Genomic DNA, 21737 nt, shown 5'->3' with positions numbered 1-21737 from the left:
ATTGTACTCAGAGCATCCATCAAATGCTTCAATTCTTCCGAAACCGTCTTTTCAATTAGGTATTCCCAAAATCCACGAATTGTATTTCTTTCATGTAACCTCATTGACAATTTTCTAACTTCATTTTCACCAAATGCCAACATTTCATTAGTTCTTAAATTTGAATTTTTTCTTTTTTTTTTTAATTGTCCAAAATATCATTGTCATTCTGATATTAAACAGAGAAAGGAAAATTTGCAGAAAAATGTGGATAACACACTTCTGCTAAACAACAGATGATTATTTGTCAGGGTAAAAGAAAATCACTCTCCCCTAATTCTCAGAGGGGGTGCTTACAGTTGATTCGCAGTGGCGTCAACCTGCGGCCCGTGCGCAAAGTGAATTAAAACAGCATTTTAAATATTGCTAATTATCAAAAAAAAATTTCTCATTAAACGTTTTGTTTAGTAAATGTAATCGTGTATTGTACTTAATAAAATTTTCGAATATTTTCAATTTCAGGTGTATCATTATTTTTAATTTATTCACTTTAATATTCACCTTAAATTCATCTTAAGCAATGATCCTTTCAAGTTGTAAAAATAGTAGGTAAACATGCGAAAAAATTTATGGAATATTACAAATTTCAAAGTGTACTGCATGCAAATGTCAGAAACCACTGTTAACAAAGGTGCCGGTATGCCATACTGTTGCATACCGCCCCAGAAAAAGCACTGGGAATGCCAGAAGTTTATCAAACTCTAACAGGGAGCTAAGTTATTTTGTAATAACTGAAAGCAAAGTGGAGGAGAAATTGTTGAAGTTAAACATAAGGAGGGGACTTGTGGCAGATGGAGTCTATCCAATTATAATGAAGGAGACAACAAGGGAAGTAAGCAAACCCATAGCCATAATTATGAGAGCATCCTTAGAGTCAGGGGAGGTCCCCACGGACTGGAGATGTGCAAATGTATCCCCAATTCACAAAGGGGGTTCAAAGCGTGACACAAATAATTATAGACCTGTTAGATTAACTTCTGTTCCAGGGAAAATAATGGAATCATTGGTGAAAGAGGTGATACAGGCTCACCTAGGCAAGACAGCAGTAATAGTTCAGACATCATGGGTTTGTTACAGGGAAGTCTTGTATGACCAGTTTGATGGGATACTACAATGTGGTCACAAAGGAACTGGATGCAAAAAATAATTTTGGTATCATATACTTGGATTTCATTAAAGCTTTTGATACTGTTGCACTTGGAAGATTGCTGTACAAATTGGAAAGGTATGGCATTAAGGCAAGTTGCTGCAATGGATAAAGGGATGGTTGAGTGGGAGACGGCAGAGAGTTTTAATAAATGGACACTGCTCTACGTGGACTAATGTTATTAGCAGAGTCTCCCAGCGTTTGGTGCTGGGCCCATCGTTGTTTTGTGTATTTATCAAAGATATTAATGAAGGTATATCAGGCTTAATGTCCAAGTTTGCAGATGATACAAAGGTTGGCAGGGTTGTTAATGGCAGTAAAGACAGTATGCTACTGCAACAGGATCTAGAAAAGTTAGGCAGATGGGCTGAGAAGTGGCAACTGAAGTTTAACATTGACAAATGCAAAGTACTTCATATGGATAGCAGTAACCCAAGAGAAACATACCAACTGTGTTGTACTACACTCAGGGAGGTGGAGAATGAAAAAGCCACGGGGGCAATTGTGCAGTCAGATTTGAAGTTCTCTGAGCAGTGCAGACGGGCTGCCAAAGCAGGTCATAGAGTTTTGTCAATGATATATAGGAATTTTGCTAGAAGAGACAAGGAGGTGATTATCCCCCTGTATAAGGCGATGGTCAGGCCACACCTTGAGTACTGTATACAGGTCTGGAGGCCTCATTTTAGGATGGAGGTAGACTTCTAGAACGAGTACAGAGAAGGGCAACAAGATTAGTGACTGGAACAAAGGGGTGCACTTATGAATAAAGGCTTAAGTTCTGCAAGTTGCAATGTCTGGAGACTACAAGGTCAGGCACCTGCAAGGTGACCTGATCGAGGTGTATTTGAATCTATGCACCTTGAAGGGGACATAGATTCAAATTGAGGAAAGACGGTTGTAGAATAGATGTGTGGAAGTTTGCCTTTGGCCAGTAGGTTGTTTATTGCCGGAACAGACTTCCATCTGTTGTTGTGGAAGTGATAGCTTAAATAAATTTAAGGCTGAACTAGACAAACATTTGGAGTGACTGAATGGTTGAAATGGGAAGGTTTTTTTTTTTTTTTTTTTTTTGACTGATGCTGTAAAGTTTGCTTTCTTGCATCATATGCCTCAACTAATGCTAAACTACATGTATCAAAATTATATTTTGAGTAATATTATATAGGTGCTTTATGTTCATTATTGCAACTTGAAGAAGTAACAAAAATATCAAGGGGGGTTTAATTGGATATTATCCTTTCCATGAACACATATTTTGGCTGCATATCTGCAGAAAAATTTCCCAGGCAGTTAACCCAGTGTGAAAGGCAAAATTATTGTATCGCGATGCTTTTGCTGTTGGGATGAATGCCTAAGAACTGAAAATGTGTGCTACCTGATAGAGAAAATACAGAAGTACTGCCGGAAAATAATTTGCTGAAAACTAAGGTGAGAATTTATTTTTTATTCATTTTTCCATATTTTATTAATCGGTTATTTTAAATTGACATTTTTACAATTGGAATCTTTGGTATTGCCAATGTGAAACAAGTCTGTATGGTTGCTACTAAAATCTAAAACTACAGTCAAAGCTCTTTATAGTGACCCTCTCTTTAATGTCCTGTGTTGTTGGTCCTGGCCAATTTCTCGTTAACCTAATGCTGTTTTATGAACAATCGATATAATGCCCTTCCGGTGTAATGACCATTTTCTCATTCCCCTGGGGAGTCGTTACATAGAGCTTTGACTGTAGTATAAACATAAACATTTTTATCAATTGTTTATACTACTTCTATGTTACATAAACATAATGCCAGTTTGCATATTATTTACTAATTTATGTGTTTTTATCAGGCTATACATAGGAGCTCTTAGTTTTGGATGAATGTGATATTTAGAATTCAAGACAGCATTACTATTATATTTTAATACAAAAGATAGAATTTTCAATTTTTTAAAATTTAGTTTGACAGCAAATTAAAGTTCTTCAAATGATCATCAATCTTAGCATTTACTTTTGTGTAGGATGGATGGGTCAGGTCTTGTTCTGTATTTTTCACAGAATACATGGATCAGTATTTAACTTCTTGTATACACTTTCATTCTTGTAAATGAAACCATTTATCTTTTCTTGACCATGTGTCCAAATACTTCTAAAAGACAAATATATTCTTATAAAAATTTTACTCTTCATAGATTAAACATCCAGATAACCCAAGTGATGTAGCAGTATTAGCTCCCGGTCTTATGACTCCTTCTGGCCCAGCAGGAGTTACACCTGCCAAAAGAAAGCGGGAATTACAAAAAAATCAGGTAAGAAATTAACTTATTTTAAATGTTTAAACATATACTTTAATATGGTAACTGTTTTGAGTAGAGAATAAAAATACATTTCCTCACATATGCTATTAGATTCTCTTCACTCTTAATCATCGAGGATTAAGTCACATGGGTTCAAAATGATCCCAGTAATTTAAGCTCACCCATCCCTTGCATATGAAGTGTGGAAACTATACTATGGTGGTCTGAAAAGTGGGTGTTTTTATTTTGATCTACCATCTTAAAACAAGATGGCTGCCACACAAATTATAATCACCATCCATTTTGAAACTATATAAATTTGATATAAATTGGGGCTGTTTTTATTTTTAAAACCAGGTTTTGCTCAGAAAACTATTGCAGCCTGAAATATAAGGTCCTAAAAGTTCAGATCTGAAAATCGACAATCACAATCAATTTAATATTTAGTTTTGTTTTTTTTTTTTATGAAAACCCCAAACACGAGAGGTATTAGAACCTATAGTACTTAGTACCATGCTTGGGTTGGAGGTTGAGAAGACGAGAGAGAAGATATTTGTTGACATTAGACTTGAACTTCTGTAGACTAATTTTCAGGAAATACGTATGAAGGAAGGTTGTTCCAGAAAACGGCAGTTGAATGAATAAACGAGGAAGATGAAAAGTTGGTTCTGTGAGTTTGAAGTCGCACGGCAAATGGATGTTGGCTGATGGCGGCACGCATTCGGACTATTTTGAAAGAGAGAGCAGGAATTATAGAAGCCAATTCAGAAGAACAGTGCCCGTGGAAAAGGCATGCAACAGAAACAGTACGTCTATGAGACAGCGAGTGGAGAAACTCTGTTAGAGATGAGTCATTAATTAACCTAACTGCCTCTTCTGAATGGAATCTAGAAGCCTGAGAGAGGTTTTGGGGGCACTGCCCCAGATGTGGGAACAATATTCCATGGTAGAGCAGATTTGTGATTTATATAGAGTGAACAGCTGTTTGGAAGAAAAGTAACACTGAGAGTGAAAGAGAAAATCAGAGTTTTTTAGATGCAGAGGAAGCAATATTTGTAATGTGCTTGTGCCAAGAGAGATTAGAAGTCAGGGTAATCCCCAAAAGAGATTTTTGCCTAGAAATCGGAGTGTCACTAAAGATAAGCATAGGAGCAGAAGAAGAATCCTTTTTTGTGAGATATAAGACAAGACTGAGTTTTAGAAGGGTTGAAATCAACTAAGTTGTCTTTGCCCCACTGGAGAATTACCTGAAGATTGGCATTTAAGGAATTGGTAGCAGATTTTCGAGAAGTTGAAGCTGATTGAGCAAGGAAAGGTTTCTCAAAATGCAAAGTGGAATGCAATGTGCTAACATCAGCAAAACTATGGATAGGATTTTCAGTCAATGGAAGAAGGTCATTAATATACAAGAGGAAAAGAGTGGGGGGAAAGAACAACCTTGGGGACACCAGCATTAGTGGATAAGTTAGAAGGCAGAGAGCCATCATCCTCAGTGAGCAATCACAGAGAAAACTGATTAGCCAATTACAAAAAAACAGTACGCAAACCATAAGATGGAAGCTTATTTAGAAGACCATTATGCCAAACACGATCGAAAGCCTATGAGATGTCAACAGCAACTGCTAGTGTTTCACTGAACTTTTACATGAATTTGTCCATGATGAGTAACATAAGCTAGAATATCACCAGTGGATCGAAACTGACGGAATCCATACTGGCGATCGTTGATCAGATGGACGGTTTCTAAGTAGTTTAAGAGTTGCCATTAATTGATTTCTCCATTACTTTAGAAAGAGTAGAAGTAATTGCAATGGGACGTTAATTGATGGGAGGGATTTGTCACCCATTTTTAGGAACTGGCTGGATATTAGCAAATTTCCAAGTGGAAGGAAAAACACTTTTGGAATAAAGAAAGTGAAGAAATACCATCAGTGCCTGGAGCTTTCTTAGCATCAAGATTTGTCAAAATCCTTTTGATATCCTTTTGAAAAAAAAAAGATGCCTTGCACCATTCCCAACATGCTCCACTGAATGGAGCGTTTTGGGATTTTAGAGCATGGTGGGAGGTGTTTTACCAAGATCATTAATAAAGAGTTGGAGGAAAAATGGGATTCTAGCAGGTCAGCTTTATCCTTGGCTGAAGTGACAACATAACCATCTGGTTTATACGGTGGGCAAAAGTTGCGGCCAATAGCTTTTTCAAGAGATCAGAATGCTCAGCTACCATTAGGGCAAGAAGTAAGTTTGTTGCTCACAGCCTGTTCAAAATCTAGTTTGGACTGATTAATAACTGCTTTACAATTGTTGTGAGCTTTGGTGTAGGCAGAAAATGAAACTGAAGAATTGGAAACAAGCCAATTACATTACGCAACATTCTTTTCTTAAACAGGCTTAGCACATTTATTGGAAAACCAAAGTTTAGATAAAGGATGAGATTTTAAAGTGGAGTGTGGGATAAAAGATTCCATTCCTACAAGTTTTAATTTCACTGACATAATCTGAGCAAACGTTGACATTAGAAGTTTTGAAAAGTAATCTGACCAAGGAAAAGAAGAAAAGAAATCTCCAGGTCATCCCATTTTGTATTCTTGTAATGCCAAACAACACGAGGTTGGGAATAGCCATGAGATAAAGGCTCCATTAGAGAATAGACAATCACCAAGTTCCGATCTGAGGTGCCTAAAGGACCACTTACACTGACTGTGTACTTAGAAGGGTTGTTTGCGAGAAAAAGATCCAGTGTGTTGGCTGTATGGTTAGGATTGTCTGGCATTCTTGTAGGTAAATGAGTAATCTGTGCAAGGTCGTTAGTAATTGCAAAAGCCTCGGCATCTCGACCAGTTGGAGTTGTGAACATTAAAATCACCAAGGGAAATTACCTCATTGTTAGGAAAGTTGGACTGGAGAAAGTAAAGTTGCAAAGAGAGGAAGTCAAAGAGCTCCAAGTGATTAGTGGATTTTGGAGAACAGTAGTGACAACAGATGACAGAATGAGGTAGAGAGATTTTAAGCCAGAGGAGCTCAAAAAGAGGAGATTCCAAATTACCGTGTCTCTGACAGGGAATATCGGAATGGACATATGCACAAGTATCACCTTTGAGGTGAAAGGAATCATATAGCAAATAATTTGCTATATGATTATATATAAGCAAGATTATATACTAGCTGATCCGGAAGCCTCCTAAAGAATTACCAATAGGTTTGGTCCGGTGTACTAACTAGCGGCCGGCCTGCAAACACCATTTTAGAGCTGTATCCTCAAAATGTAAGCAAGATTGGATCTCGCCATGATGTCCATCATAACCTCAAAAGTCATCAGTCATACTGCATGATGGAAGAGATGGGGAAGGGTTGACCGGAACTTAGCTCTGGAGACTAAACATGGGTTCCACCACTTCAAGCCCCCCATAAGCAAAGTGGTGGTATTGCACTGGTTGATGAGCGTCATCTACCACCTTGTATTACCTGGTAACACAGCGGGGTGTGTTACCAGGTCCTCCATGTGGTGTTGGTGCTACTGCTTGCATTGATTCACACCTGGGTGGTCACCCACAGTGTGCATGTGCATGGGGGTTATACCCAGGATTTCTAACAGTCCCACCATTGTGAAGGTGCAAGCCGAGGATTTGGCTATCACAGACTGCCTGGACTTTGCCGAAATTGAGCCCACTTGACTTGAGTGTCACCCAAATATCAGTTCCATCAGCGTTTTAGACTGGGAGTCTAAAAAACGCTGATGGAACTTGGAACAGCTTGTCTGGCATATCTAAGAGAATGTCTGTGACAACCTCAAGGACCAAATGATTAAAATGATTACATTATTGAAAAGGAAAAAAATAAAAATGAATAATGTTTATATAGGTACCACAAATTTCAATTAAAAATCTCTATTATTGGAAGCTGCAGTATAAGCTAAAATCGTGTGAAAATTAACCCATGCAGTCATTTCAGTTATGAAACATTTGAGTATTAAATGAACTGTTATTGTTATGAATTGGATATTTTATATATATATGAATAACTTAGAATCATTAACTGCCGTTAATGATTCTAAGTTATCATAAATGGTCATGCTATAAATACCCAAATTATGGGATCATTTGAACTACTTTTTTAGATATGATAAACCTCTTGTTGGGTTAATTCAAGTATTTTTTATTTTTTTTTATTTTTATTTATTTATTTATTTTTTTGGTAACAAATATTCAGAAAGAAATTAATATGAAATTAATTTCTAAAGAAAAAAAGAAATTAATATTAGTTAACTTTTGTTATTGCTTTGACATTTAGATGCACTATATGATTATATGACTGAAAATTGGATACTCCTTGACGAATATTGTGTACTGTTTTTTAATATCGTGCCAGAAGTCTCCAGTGCATGAATATTGGTATGCTCTGACATACCAGTATAAATCTTATAGGTCTGCCTGTGTGTTAGAAGCCATTATGGATCAGAATTTATTGGTTATTGGTCCTTTCTATGCATGCTATTGACATTTGAACCTCCCAAAATCCACCCAGGTGGATGTTAATTTCAGGGATGAAATTATCATCCACCTGAATAGTGTCTTTTGTAGTATCATATGAATTTGAACAGGCATGTTGCCTCTTCAAATCCATATGATACTACAAAATAATTTAATATTCTTGTAGTCTCTATCTTATATAAAATTCTAATCTGGAGTATAAATGGAAAAACTTTTGTTGTTACAAAACATTAAAATAACATTTAAAAGTGGAAAGGGGGTACCTGAAGGAAAACTGTAATGATTCTGTACTGAATTGAACATTAATGTATTCATTAATTGACCTTAAAAATGGATAACCACTACTTTTTTAGAAATATGACTTTTTTTATCTTGAGAAAAGATAAAAAAACATTACATTTTGAAATTGCTGGTTATCTGTTTTTGTTATTCAGGAAATCAGAATATGACTAACAGATGTTCCATTTATTGTGTAATAATTGAAATGAGAAATTTTGGACTTTAAATTATTTCTACACATGAATGACATGACTAGTATTGGAAATTCAGTTAAATATAGGGTTCTTTAGTTATTTAAAATTATCTTCTTTTCTAATATCAATGGCAGTATATACCATGTTTGATCACCATGACATTTATTTTAGTTACCTATGGAGGATAGGTTAAATGCCTTAAGTGCGATAAAACTTCCAGAAGCACCACACAGTAAAACAATGAAATCAAACAGCATGGCTCATTTACTTTTACAAGGCCTCAGAAGCAAAGATCCTGTCTTATTAAATGTGAGTATTTAAAGAAACATTCTTTTAATTAAAATAGGCAAAAGATTCTATTTTTACCCATGCTCAATGGGATCAGAATTGGCCCAGTCAAACATTTTTTCTTTTTATAGTTTGGTATATTTTTTTACCTGCAAAAAGCCCAGGTTGTGCAAAGAAAGAAGAGTATCAGGAAAAACAACTCCAAAAACTGCTGTTAACTAGATCCCGGATGTCACTGTGTACCCTGCAAAATTAAATTTTGCAGGGTACACAGTGGCATCCGGGATCTAGTTCTGACAGTGGAAGTCAGAAAATAACTGACTTCCACTGCTCGGTGGTCCATTTGACATGCTCTTTACACCAAATTAATTGGGCCTTTTTCATTTTTGTGTGAGGAGAGGGCTTCTCCTCTCATGAAAATGCAAGTGCAGTAATAGTAACTGACTGTTACTGCACTTGCTCTGTAGCCGAGTGGTCAGGAGTGGGAGTGCAGTAATACACACTCTTTGAGTAGACCGGGGTTCAAGCCCCTGACTGCTAAATACGGTCAATCTGCCAACCCGCACTGGACCAGTGTGGCAGATTATGGTCCATTTCCCTCAGCATGAATTGTTGAGGAGGCTTCCATCCTGCAGTGGGTTGATAATGGCTGCAGTTTACCTTTTTTTACTGCACTTGCTGCTCCTGTAAGTTCTTTTAAGCTCAGACAAAGAAGCTTTATGTTTTTAAGGCAAAAGTGCTTCAAAACGCAGTCCTATTTTGGCATAGAGACTCGTTTGTGTCCGGTTTTTTTTTCCTCTCAGTAGAACCAGTATTCTTGAGTTTGGAAAGGAATCTACTCACTGTTGACTGATTACAAGACTCTCTATAAACAATACGATGGGAAGAACATCCTTCCTCATGTAAAGCAACAATAGCACTCTTTCTTCGTGGGGTCAACTGCACGTAACTCGCCATCCTGGCACAAGCAAGGAATTGACTGCAACGCTTGCAGAGCGTGCTTATATAGCTGAAAGTAACAGCTGATGCAATATTACGTCATCAGCTACACGTGTCAATCTTATCTGATGCAATCTGTAAGAAATATTGCCATATACTTATGTTATACGGACAACAATTACAGTTTTAAGGAGTGATGCACTTTCTTTGAACACCAGTGTATAGCTGGTATATTTTTTTTAAAAAAATGAATTTTTTTTTTTTTTTTTTGGATTATGTATGTACTGGATTATAAATTCTGTGAAACAAACAAAACATTGTTTTTCTTGTTTACTTTTTCTCATTTACATAGTATGCTCACATTTATTCTTTTTCAGGTTGTTTTATTATCCCATCAGCAATTGCCGGTGAATAGATGCTGGTCAAATTATTCATTTAGATAGGATCACACTTGTAAAATTGGGTGAAAATTAAAATCTGTAAGGCCTAACTCAAAAAAAAAAAACCTTTGCTAACTTTTATGATGTTCAGTTTCTGATGACAGTGGAAATTTCAGTTAAATGTTAATCTCCTGCTGTGTCACTGAGATCGAGAAACCAAAAAAAAAAAAGTGTTCCTTTATTTTTGTAAAGAACATTGCTAGCTACATATGTTGGTAAAGGAAAAAAAATGACAAATTAAATTATGTTTAATGCCATTATTAGACTATTTTGTTATATAGTTATTTGTCAAGTGATGATTAGCATCATAGTGCTTTTTTAAAAATTGTCATTATTTTGTATTCCTATTTGCACAGAAAAAATTTAATAAATATAAAATCATCTGTAGATATCATTATTAAATAATTTGTCAATAGCAAGGGTCTGTACAATGTACTGATGAAATTTCTATATTTTAATTATCGGGCGTGCGTGTGTTCTCATTAAAAAAAATCACTTGTGACCAAAGTTGGTATGTGTACGAGGCATGATCAGAAGATTCAGGAACTGAGTTTTTATCTTAAAATTGTATCTTTATAGTTCAGTGACTCACTTAGACATAGTAATGCATGAATCACCCATTTATTTAGTCAGTTTGAATTAGCATACATTGAACAGAAAGTGTTTTATGCATTTGTTACATTTTAAAATTACAATTTTACTGAGCAGTGAATTTGCACCAGATTTTATTTCAAATTAGATGGAAGTGCAGTAGAAAACATGAAAAACAACATTTGGAGAAGATGCTACGTGTCATTTGAAGACGTTACAATGCTTTCCATAATTTTAAGAGTCCACTTGTCTGTTGAAAGGAATCCTCATTCAGGCTGTCCTTCAACTTCAAAAATCAGTCATTACTTGAGCACATCATGAGCACAAGTCATTACTTGTGCTCATGATGTGGTTGAGAGTGATCAGCATTTAAATATCTCCAAGTTGCTAGTGAAATTAGGAGTCAAATTAGTATGTCAGAAAAAAAATCAAAGAACTGCATGAGCTAAGTCATGATGTAATGAGGTGTTCATGTGAGCATCAGTGGGCAGTAAGGAAACCGTTTGAACTGAAAAAACTCTAATGAAGAAGAAATAGAGAATTTTCCCTTTTACATATTTCAGATCAGCCTTTAGAAAAAGGAATGGTAATAAACTATGCAGAATAAAACCTAGTTTGTATATATGTGATTCCAGTTTTTCAATCAAATTGATGAAAAGAAGTAGTTCTAATAGAGGTAGAGTAGAGGAGTTTTATTACTCACATTCTGTCACTAGGAAATGATCCTCTATTATGCCCTGACTGTAAAACTCAACTTATGGTAGGTTGTCCATATCTTAAATCTGTCAGAAATGTTTTTCCCATCAAACCTTAGGCATGGTGTATTCATTAACCTTGTTGAATTTTATACTCAGGCCCATTTCAACAGACAAAAATCATCAGCGATTGCTAATTTCTTCAATGCTCAGCTTCAAGTGGGAAAAATTCCCTATCGTCATAGATGCCTTAGCAACCAAATCCTTGTTGATCCTAACCAATGGATGGACCACATTGAGATTTCAATCATCAACTGTGCTGCCCCCCCAAAATTTGACATGCCAATCACGTCTTATCTGGATATCCTTCACAGCTATAATTTCACTTCACCTCAACTTATAAAAGCTATCAACTTATTGGCTCCCACTGTTGCAGAAGCTGATAATGTTCCTTAATTCATCCTTAGGTGCCTCAGCCCTTTTATTATTCAACCACTGCTGTCTATTTATAATGACATCCTGAAGACCCGCTCGCTCCTTTCCAGTTGACTGGAACAGCTATACTGTCAGGTCTATACCCAAGATCCATAACCCATCGCTAATTAAACATTACCACCCAATCTCTAAAGCCTCAACACTTCTGAAGTTATTGGAAAAAATGCTGCTACCAGTCCTCACCAAACAAATACTCGCAGATAAGTCTCCCCAGATTCGCTACGGCTCTCTCATAGCGATCGACTACAAACCTCCTCGCAACCACAAATGCCATACTAGCAGCATTCGAGAGCAATTACAAACTTGCCATAACTTACATAGATATTGATGCTGTGAATGTGCCTTCTCTTTTATGGCTTTTACAATCATACTATAACATCAAGGGAAACATGCTCTGCTTTCTATCTGCTGTCCTTAGCAAGAGATTGTTGCAACTTGACACTGGAGGAAGAGGCTATTGCAGGACTGTTACAGCTGGAGTACTGGGGGGGGTTATGCTCTCTGGATTATTGTTAACAGCAGTTATTGCCCCATTGGTGCAGAATAACCAAAAAATCATCTATGCAGATGACCGTAACATTCTTACCCCAATAGGGCCCAGTCCCGACCTCATCACGACCACTAATCACATTAATAAAATAGTCTCTTGGAAATCGCATGCTTTCTACAGTGCTCTAGAAAGACCGGGGAAGACCAGGATGATGATATTCTCTCTCTTTCTGAAAACCAATCCTCTGTAATTGCTCCCACTTTTGGTAACACCCAAATCCTTGTTGTTACTTCACATTCTGACTTAAGTGTAATGTTTGACCCTAAACTCCGTTTTAATATGCAGCTGGATAAACTTGCTTCACGGGCTTCAAGTCTTCGTTGGACAACAAAACAAAATCTGTTGCACATTGAAGATCCAAAAATAATCAGTAAATACATCAGAATGATTATCTATCCACTATTACTGTACACGTCAGAGTTCTTGGCCTCAGCCACCCAAACGACTAAAAAGCCTCTCATTGCATCTGAATATTGGCTACTGAAATGGGCCATTTGGAAATCCAGTCTGCTGCCACAAGCTAGAACAACAGCATTAGCAAATGCAATGAGGGTTCCCCATCTCTTCAAGCTTATTGATTCCTTATAGTAAACAAACTGTGGTGTATTCAAAGTAACTTCCTCCTGCATCCACACACTGCATGCAATGATCACAACTGGTGGAAAGCTGTGACTGGTATACTGTTCAGTGTTCTTATCACAGCTCTTTGAATGGTGTTGACATCATCAAAATAACACCCTTTCAATGATGCCTTGAGCTTCAAGAACAAAAAGAAGTCATACTGGGCTAGGTTTGATCAGTATGCTGGATGCAACAGTGCACAGACTTTTTTGGTAGCCAAAACTCCTGAACAGTGAGAGCCTTGTAGCTTGGTGCATTGTCATACAAGAGGAACCAACTGCCATCTTCTCTATTCTGAAGCTGCACACCTCAGTATGGAGAAGTTGCAAAGAATCAGTGCATACTGATTCTTTGCAACAAACGTTTCAGAATGTCCGTATAGTAGACAGCGGTAACACTTGTGCCATTGGGCATAAACTCTTTGTGCACAATTCTCTTACTATTGTAGAAAGTGATGGGTATGGTTTTGATTTTTGACCTTTCTTGACAAAGTTTTTTTGGCTTTGGGAGAGTTTTCCAATTTCCACTCTGCACTTTTTTGCTTTGTTGCAAGTTGTACTGAAAACGCCACATCTTGTCACCTGTAATGACTGAATTCAGGAAGTTAGGGTTGCTTTGGTAGTCTTCTAGTGATTTTCTTCCATGGGCAAAACGTTTACGCCACTTGAACACAGACATTTCTTTCCATACACTTGCTTCATTTGAAGTGTTTCTGTAGCACTTTTGTCCGGTCAAACACAAAACTTGATGATTGCTCTTTGTTCCATTTTCCTTCCACAACACATATACAAGAGATATGTGCAGCTTAGCTTGCACCACATTCCAAAATGGCGGCAATTTCCACTGACCTTGACTGTGGTGCTCAAGGAACAATCACTTTCATTTTGTGTTTACTTCTAGTAGATGGCAACACCAGCACTCATCTCATAACATCAGTCTCATTTTCCAGTTGCCACAGTATGTATTATAATATTATTTGAACTCCTACATTGGAAAGGCACCTCTGTAGCCAGGTGGGAAGGAGCAGTAGTATGTAGCACACGCTTCTTGATTAGACCGGGGTTCGAGCCCGTCACCACCAAATACAGAGGATGTGGAAAGGTCAGGGAATGACCACCGCATATCCCGGAGCAATATAGCCTTAGTTGCTAATGCTCCTAAAAAAAAAACCAAATAACAAAACCTGCATTGGAATAAAATCCCACACTTTTACTAATTATTTTAACTATGCTGGTAGTCATTATCTTATCTCAATGTTTGTGCCACTGGAATTAGCATGGTGTGTATATCACCATGCTTATTTCAGTGGCACAAACATGCTGATATGCATTGGCTGCTCAAAGAAAAGTGGAGAACCGTGCGCTAGCTAAAATGATAAGTTTTTTTTTAATTTTTTGATATTTTGATGTGGAGTTTGTGTATATCATCAATGCTTCCATTTTAAAATAAATTTATTAGTTTACTAACTAATTTATTTTAAATAAATAAATTTATTTATTTTGTAGTTATGTTAGCATTGATGAAATGCTATAAATTTATGATCAGTTTCATAAATATTTTATATAATGATTGAAAATTTTTGATATAATGAAAAAAATTTTTGAAGAAAATTTTAAAAAATGCTACTGTTATATATTATCTAGACTGTACTTCATCAGGGTGATGAAACATTGATCAGAAACACACTTCAGAAGTTGCCTTTTCAAAGTATACCATCACTCTTAGAGTTATTACTTGAACGGTCACATTCCCAAAGGTAATTATGTAATGTATTTTCAGTAGATTATTGTTGTGGTGTTTAAAGCTTGTTGTTGGTGTTATTTTCCTCTCTCTCTCTCTCTCTCTCTCTCTCTCTCTCTCTCTCTCTCTCTCTCTCTCTCTCTCTCTCTCTCTAAAATTATCTTCAATGGCTTGCAGATGATCAAAATTCTTATGAGGTTTCTCATGAATGGAACATATTTTTAATATTTCCCTTTACTCATGTTATCATTAAGTTCAATATAATATTATGAATACTATACTGTACAGTCAAAGTGAGACCATAGTATCCTTTATAAAACGAAATTAATTCATATTAGAATTAGCCATATGGTGCAAAGAAGCCTAGGTCTTTGCTACACCGCTAAAAAAAAAAAAAAAATATATATATGTGTGTGTGTAGAAGATTTTGTAGCCTGAGGCTTTATACTTCTGTGTCTCTATGAGTTTAATGAATAAATAGAAGTCTCTTCCTGTCAACCTTTCAATTTCCCCAGTTAGCAGCCTCCACTACTACACTGGTGTGCAAAACTTAAGGACCAACACTATTTCTAAAGGTTACTGATGAGAGTAGATTCAGTCTCAGCAGTGATTCTGGACATCAGCTAATCTGGCAAGAGGTTGGCACACAGTATCACCCCGCAAACATCATTGAAAGGGAGTGATGTGGCAGTCAAGGTGTTCTCATCTAGGTAGGCGTTGTCTTGGATGGACGTACACAACTTCAGATACTGGAAGGTGGTACTGTAATCGGTGCATGATACTGTACTGAGGTAATCCTTCCCCACGTGCATCTGTTCTGAGGTGTCATTGGCCCTGAGTTCGTATTTATGGATGATAATGCCACACCCCTTCACATTGCAGCTGTTGATATGCTTTGGAAAGTGAGGACATTGTTCGTATGGATTGGCCTGCCCGTTCCATCTATCTAAATCCCATCGAACACATATGGGACGCTCTGGGGAGATGCCTAGTGGCACATCATTTTCTGGTGGGTATGGATGTGCCTAGTGGCACATCCACACCCACCAGAAAATGTTCACCAGCTGAAGATGGCGCTGACAGAGGAATGGACGATGTTACCACAAGAATTTATCAACAATATTGTTCTAAGTATGGAGAGGCAGTGCAAAGCCTGCATCGACATTAGGGGCAGCCATATCTCTACTGAGGACCACCTCTTCCCTTTGTTCCATCTTTGGCAGTGATGTATCATGGCAGCCAGTGCTATATTGCCATTTTTGAATAAAGTCTCTCTGTACCATTTTGTTTCTGTTGTTGTGTCAGTGTTGTTTCCTTCTTCATTTCTGTACCTCATGAGGTTCCTTTGGTATGCTTTTCCCATATCCAGGCCACTCGTATGAGAAGCTACGGGTGAAAACCTGACTGGTCCTTAAATTTTGCACACCAGTGTACATGGAGCTAACTTATTCCAGCTTTCCAGATAAAAGAAAATGTCCTATTATCCAGGCTGAACCTCTTACCTCAAAATTTGAATTTATGGCTATCTTTTATGACCACGAAAATTTTATTTATGAACTGCCATCAGATCCCCTCTAATGTGCTGGGTTACCTAGCTCTGTAGTGCACATATTCAGTATTTTCTCATATGAATACCCTTTGGTCACTCTCATCTCATGTGCTGCTTATCTTTGGATCCCTTTGAAAAGCTCTGTCTTTTTTTTTTAGTTGCAGTATCCGTACTTGGACATGGTATTCACTGTGGTCTTTCATTTGCCTTATACGGTGTGTTTATGACCCATACCCTGCAATTGTATAAGCAAATGTTCAATAAATCATCGGTATGATACCATAGATCCTCTTTGCTGTCTGTCTATGCCACACATAGAACCTTCATGTCTGTCTGTATTGTAATCTCTAAATATATCTTTCTTTCTCTATTGTTTTTGGATTCAATCCTATCAACATGTAATTTATTTTGTGGTTACTGTTCTGCAATTAAAAGATTGCATTAAAACAGCCATTCTGAAGGAGTATTCTTGGTGCTGATCATTAACCACTCTACCAGTTAACATTTATATGCAAATTTTCACATCATAACCCTCTATCCCTTTCATCAATATCATTTAAGAAAATCAGAAAATGACATTGGTCCCAGAATATCAATCCTTGAAGGGCCCCACATCTAATATATCATTGGTCAACACCAAAAATGTTTCTGGCTTGAAAATAAAAATAGTCAATTCTTCTTAATTTCAACATGAGAAAAACGAATATAACATTTAAAACTCTTAGTTAGCTCTAGGTTCCACGATATAGCCCCTCTCATGATTTAGGGGAATATTAGTGAATACTAGGGAATTTCAGAGGTACAAGCTAAAGGTTATAATGATTTATGCACCAGCATCGAGCCATGATGATGAAGAGGTCGAAGAAATGTACACCGAAATTGAGAGTCTTTTAGATGAGCAGAAAACACACTACACTATCATTATGGGGGACTTCAATGCTAAGGTTGGAAAGAGACAAAATGGCACAGAAAGGGCAACTATAGGAAATTTTGAAAGAGGTGAAAGACCTGTGGAATTTGCAGAATCTCGGAATGTCAGTAATGAACCCTTTTTTCAAGAAAAGGGTGGACACGGAACAGCCCAAATGGATTAACAACTAATGAAATGAACTTCGTCCTCACTAACAGAAGATATATCGTGAATGATGTTACCGTTATGAACAAGGTTATGATCACAGATGATAAGATGCCCACTTGATATAGATGAAAAGAAAAGAAAGGAAAAAAACTGACTCAAGTAAATAATAAGGTCTTTGAGATAATAAAAGAGGAGAAAAAGCAGTATGTACTGGAACTTAAGAACAAGTTTTAGCTTCTGCAGACTGCTCAGGACCAAGATATCGACGAGGAATATTACAACTTTCTGAAAGTGATAAAGCCCAAGAAACCTATAGGTAAAAAGAAATCCAAAGAAGAAAAAATTACTCGAGAAACACTTGTTGTGATGAACTGAAGACGACAAATGAAGAGCAACATAAACACTGACAAGGAAAAAATTGAATATAATGAGTTATGCAAAGCCATTAGAAAGAGACTCAGAGAGGATATAAGAAGATTTAACACAAGAAAAGTAGAACAAGCATTAAAGGAAAACAAAGGATTTAAATCAGCAGCCATGAGCAGTAATACAGAAAGACAGATGATACTGAAACTGATAGCAATGGTGTACTTATAAATAGCAGAGAAGGCATAATTCAGATAGCAGGAGACTACTATAGAGAATTATACAAGGAGCGAGGGAATGATACCAGCAGTGGGGATGTTGTTGGTATAGAGCTTAACGACACAAGGGCTACTAAGGCTAAATTGTGTCTGTTTCTGTTTATTTACAGGCACAGTGGTGGGGAAGATGGATCACAAATTAGTAACACATATAACATATCCGATATCCTTCCTGATGAGGTAGAACATGCGCTGAAGAAAATGAAGAATCAGAAAGCCTGGGGGAAGATGAAGTTACTGTAGAGTTATTAAAATTGGGAGGAAGAGACATGACACAAAAACTGGCAAGGCTCTTCACAAAATGCATTAGAAAAGGTCTGATGCCTAAGGAGTTGTATAATGCAATCATAATTTTGTCATAAGAAAGGAGAAAAATCAGAAATTGGAAATTATATGCCAATTAGCTTGTTATCCCACAAGTTGTTCACACAAGGGTCATTACTAACAGATTAGAAAGAATACGTGATGAGAATCAACCAAAAAAGAAAGCTGGCTTTAGGACAGGATTCTCAACTATGGATCACCTTCACGTAATATCACAGCTAATAGAGAAAGCAAATGAATATAAAACACCATTATGCCTGGCATTTGTGGATTATGAAAAGGCATTTGACTCCATACAGCATAAGGCACTGGAAAGACAAGGCATAGATACCTCATATATTATGATTTTAAAGAAAATATGTGAGAATGCTACTTCCTCTATTAGACTAGACAAGGACTGTAGCAAATTTAAAATTGAGAAAGGAGTTCGACAAGGAGTCCCAATATTTCCGAAGTTGTTTACTGCTGCCCTTGAGGAAGCTTTCAGAAGATTAGACTGGTTGGAGAAAGGAGTCAATCTGAGTGGAGAGTACCTAAACCATTACGATTTGCAGAAGACATTGTGGTCATAAGCCACGATCCCAAAGAATTAGAGGGAAATCTTAATCAGTTATGCAAAGTTAGTATGGATTTTGGACTAAAGATGAATATGGCTAAAACAAAAGTAATGATGAACAAGTATGCCATAGAAAGGGATATAATGATTGAAGGAGCAGTAATTGAAAAGGTGGAGTCATATACTTATCTGGGACAAGTTATTAGCTGTAATAATGATAAATGGCTGGAAGTCAAGAGAAGAATAAATTTTGGATGGATAGCATTCAGGAAATAGTCACTACTGAGGAGCAATATCCCAATTTGTTTGAAATATAAAATAATAAACCAATGTATACTCCCCACCATGACTTATGGAAGTGAAACTTGGGCACTCACCAAAAGAATGGAAGAGAAGCTGAGAACTACACAGAGAATATGGAATAAATTATATTGGGAATCAGACTGTTTAGATAAGAAGAGAAACACATGGATTAGGCAGCAAACTCAAGTAAAGGACATTCTTATCAAAACTAAAGAACTAAAATGTTCTTGAGCAGGACACATAGCTCGAAGATATGATGACAGATGGACTAAGAAAATAACAGAATGGTACCCAAGAGGAGCTAGAAGAAAACCTGGATGACAATGATGGAGATGGACAGATGAAATTCATGAGTTTGTGGTAGTAAATGGATGGCCATTGCAAAAAATAAGGAACTGGAAAGTTGCTGGAGAGACCTTCATTCTGCAGTGGATTGAAAATAGCTGAGGATGATGATGACTAGGGAATTTTGGCATCTACTGAATAGATAGGTTGGTAATGTTGAAACAGGAACCAATATGCCATGTTTTTTTTTTTTTTTTTTTCTGTGTATCATTTACTTCGCAAGTGATGTTAGGAGTGGTGTTCATTTCTTTCTCTTTTTTCCCAGGTTTATTGACAAAAATTACATAAAAAGCCAGGATTCAACGTAAATGTGTTTAGTGTTGACAATTTTTGTTATGTGTGTGGTGATGTGACATTTTCCAATCAGAAATGTCAGTTGATTCCACTTGTGAAGACAGCCTATTACCATTGGAAGCTGAAAACTGTGTTGAGACTGTGAACAAACTTCTAGAAAAGTATCATCAATTAGGCTGCAACATGTCACTGAAAATCCACTTTCTCGACTCTCATCTGGACTTCTTCCCTGACAACTGTGATGCAGTGAGTGATGAGCACAGTGAGCAATTCCACCAAGGCATTTCAGCAATGGAAAGAAGATATTGGGGTAGGTGGAACTTGCTGACTACTGTTGGACAGTGACAAGAGATGCCCTGGAAGTGGAATACAAGCGACAAGCAAAAAAGAAGGCACTGTCGTGAATAGGCCACATTTTGAGAAAGTACTTTCGGTTCCTGTGCAGTTTTCTTGTGTTCTTGTATTTTTACTTTTTAATGAAAAACAACTGTGATTTATGTTGTATCAATAAAATGTAAATATGAGATTGTTTTAATATTACTTTTAACTACTACTGAAATTACTATTTTCTTAGACAATAGCGAAAGTACCATATCTCAAAAACTAGAGCTAATAAAAAATTTCTTATGTCATATTCGTTTTTCTCGACCAAAATTAGTAAAGTTTGCCTATTTTAAAAAAGAGACAAATTCAAAGAATTTTTTTGTTGAACAGTGATATTAGTCCAGTGTGAAGTGTAACCATTAATCACAGCCCTCTGCCTTCTACCCTGGTCACCCTGCAAACCATCTAGCAGCCCTATCTTTGAACCCAAACATTCCAGCTTATGGTAGCCTCTCTTGGTGTTTATGAAGACAGAATGTATCAGAAGAGTCTAGCTTTTAACTACTGTAATTTACCAGAGGGATTTACAGCCTGTTTCAAAAATGGACAATAATTTATAGAAATTTATTTTCTTTTTGATGATAACTATTTTTATTTTAACACTGAACTTTTTTCTCCTCTTTTTGTTTGTGTTAACCCTCCATAGTCTTCTCCAAGTATTAAATGAGGGAAGTTGTATGGAAAAGTTATGTTAAATGTAAGCTTAGTTTAGCTTTTTATATCATTTTGAATGTAATTTGTAAATTAGAAATTTTCTCACTTAATGCAGTATGTAAATTTAAAAAATACACAAAACTGTACCATACGAACAGCTTGGTTATCAAAATGTTTCATAATCAGAAGGGAATTATTATTTTTAAAAATACTGAAGAGACCAAGTGAGTTAATTTTGTGCATAAATATGATTGATTCCTACTTTAAATTTGCACTTGACTTAAAGAATTTTAAAAATGCTTCCTGCCACTTTTCTACAAGAAATTTAAAGACCTTCAGCTACACATTCACCTGATATACTCGTGATTTGCTCAAATTCAGCAAATTGGGAACTGATCCTTGCTGGCTTCATGAATTTTCCTAATTTCAGATAGTTTTATTATAGTTATAACAAAGGCTGTAAAAAATACTATTTCTATAGAACAACTTATAACTAATATTGTATAAGTGTATAGCCAGCATACCATAATTTTTTCAAGAAAGGGTAAAATTTCTCCCAGTGTTTTGAGGAATGTTTGCTTCATATCATTGGTGCACATCAATAAGAATGCACTTTATTTTTATTTTATTTTCTTTTTGAAAATTGTATGCATCTGTTTTCATTTTCTGTCTTTGAGGAGGCTTTAGTTCCTTCTATAACAGTAGAAAATAGCCTTTTTCTTTTGCCAGTTCTTGTATCTTCTTACTCTGAAGTTTTAGGCATTCAAAATCACTTTGAAGACCTTGTTGTTATGCATAACAGTGCATACCATTTACAG

General features: G+C 36.4%; 1 protein-coding gene across 1 annotated transcript in view; it reads left to right on the top strand.

The window, feature by feature from the left end:
- LOC150077016 (WD repeat-containing protein 43) overlaps positions 1-21737 on the top strand; it is a 107368-nt gene that overhangs the window by 55821 nt on the left and 29810 nt on the right. Inside the window, exons 10-12 of the mRNA XM_090386882.1 lie at positions 3362-3478; positions 8601-8738; positions 14692-14804. Coding sequence (XP_090243008.1) covers positions 3362-3478; positions 8601-8738; positions 14692-14804 — 368 coding nt within the window. The remainder of the gene's footprint in view (positions 1-3361; positions 3479-8600; positions 8739-14691; positions 14805-21737) is intronic.

This window comes from Mastigoproctus giganteus, chromosome 12, assembly GCF_048544385.1.
Source record: "Mastigoproctus giganteus isolate SK-2022 chromosome 12, ASM4854438v1, whole genome shotgun sequence".
NCBI lineage: Eukaryota > Metazoa > Arthropoda > Arachnida > Uropygi > Thelyphonidae > Mastigoproctus > Mastigoproctus giganteus.
This window is presented reverse-complemented; position numbering and strand designations above follow the sequence as displayed.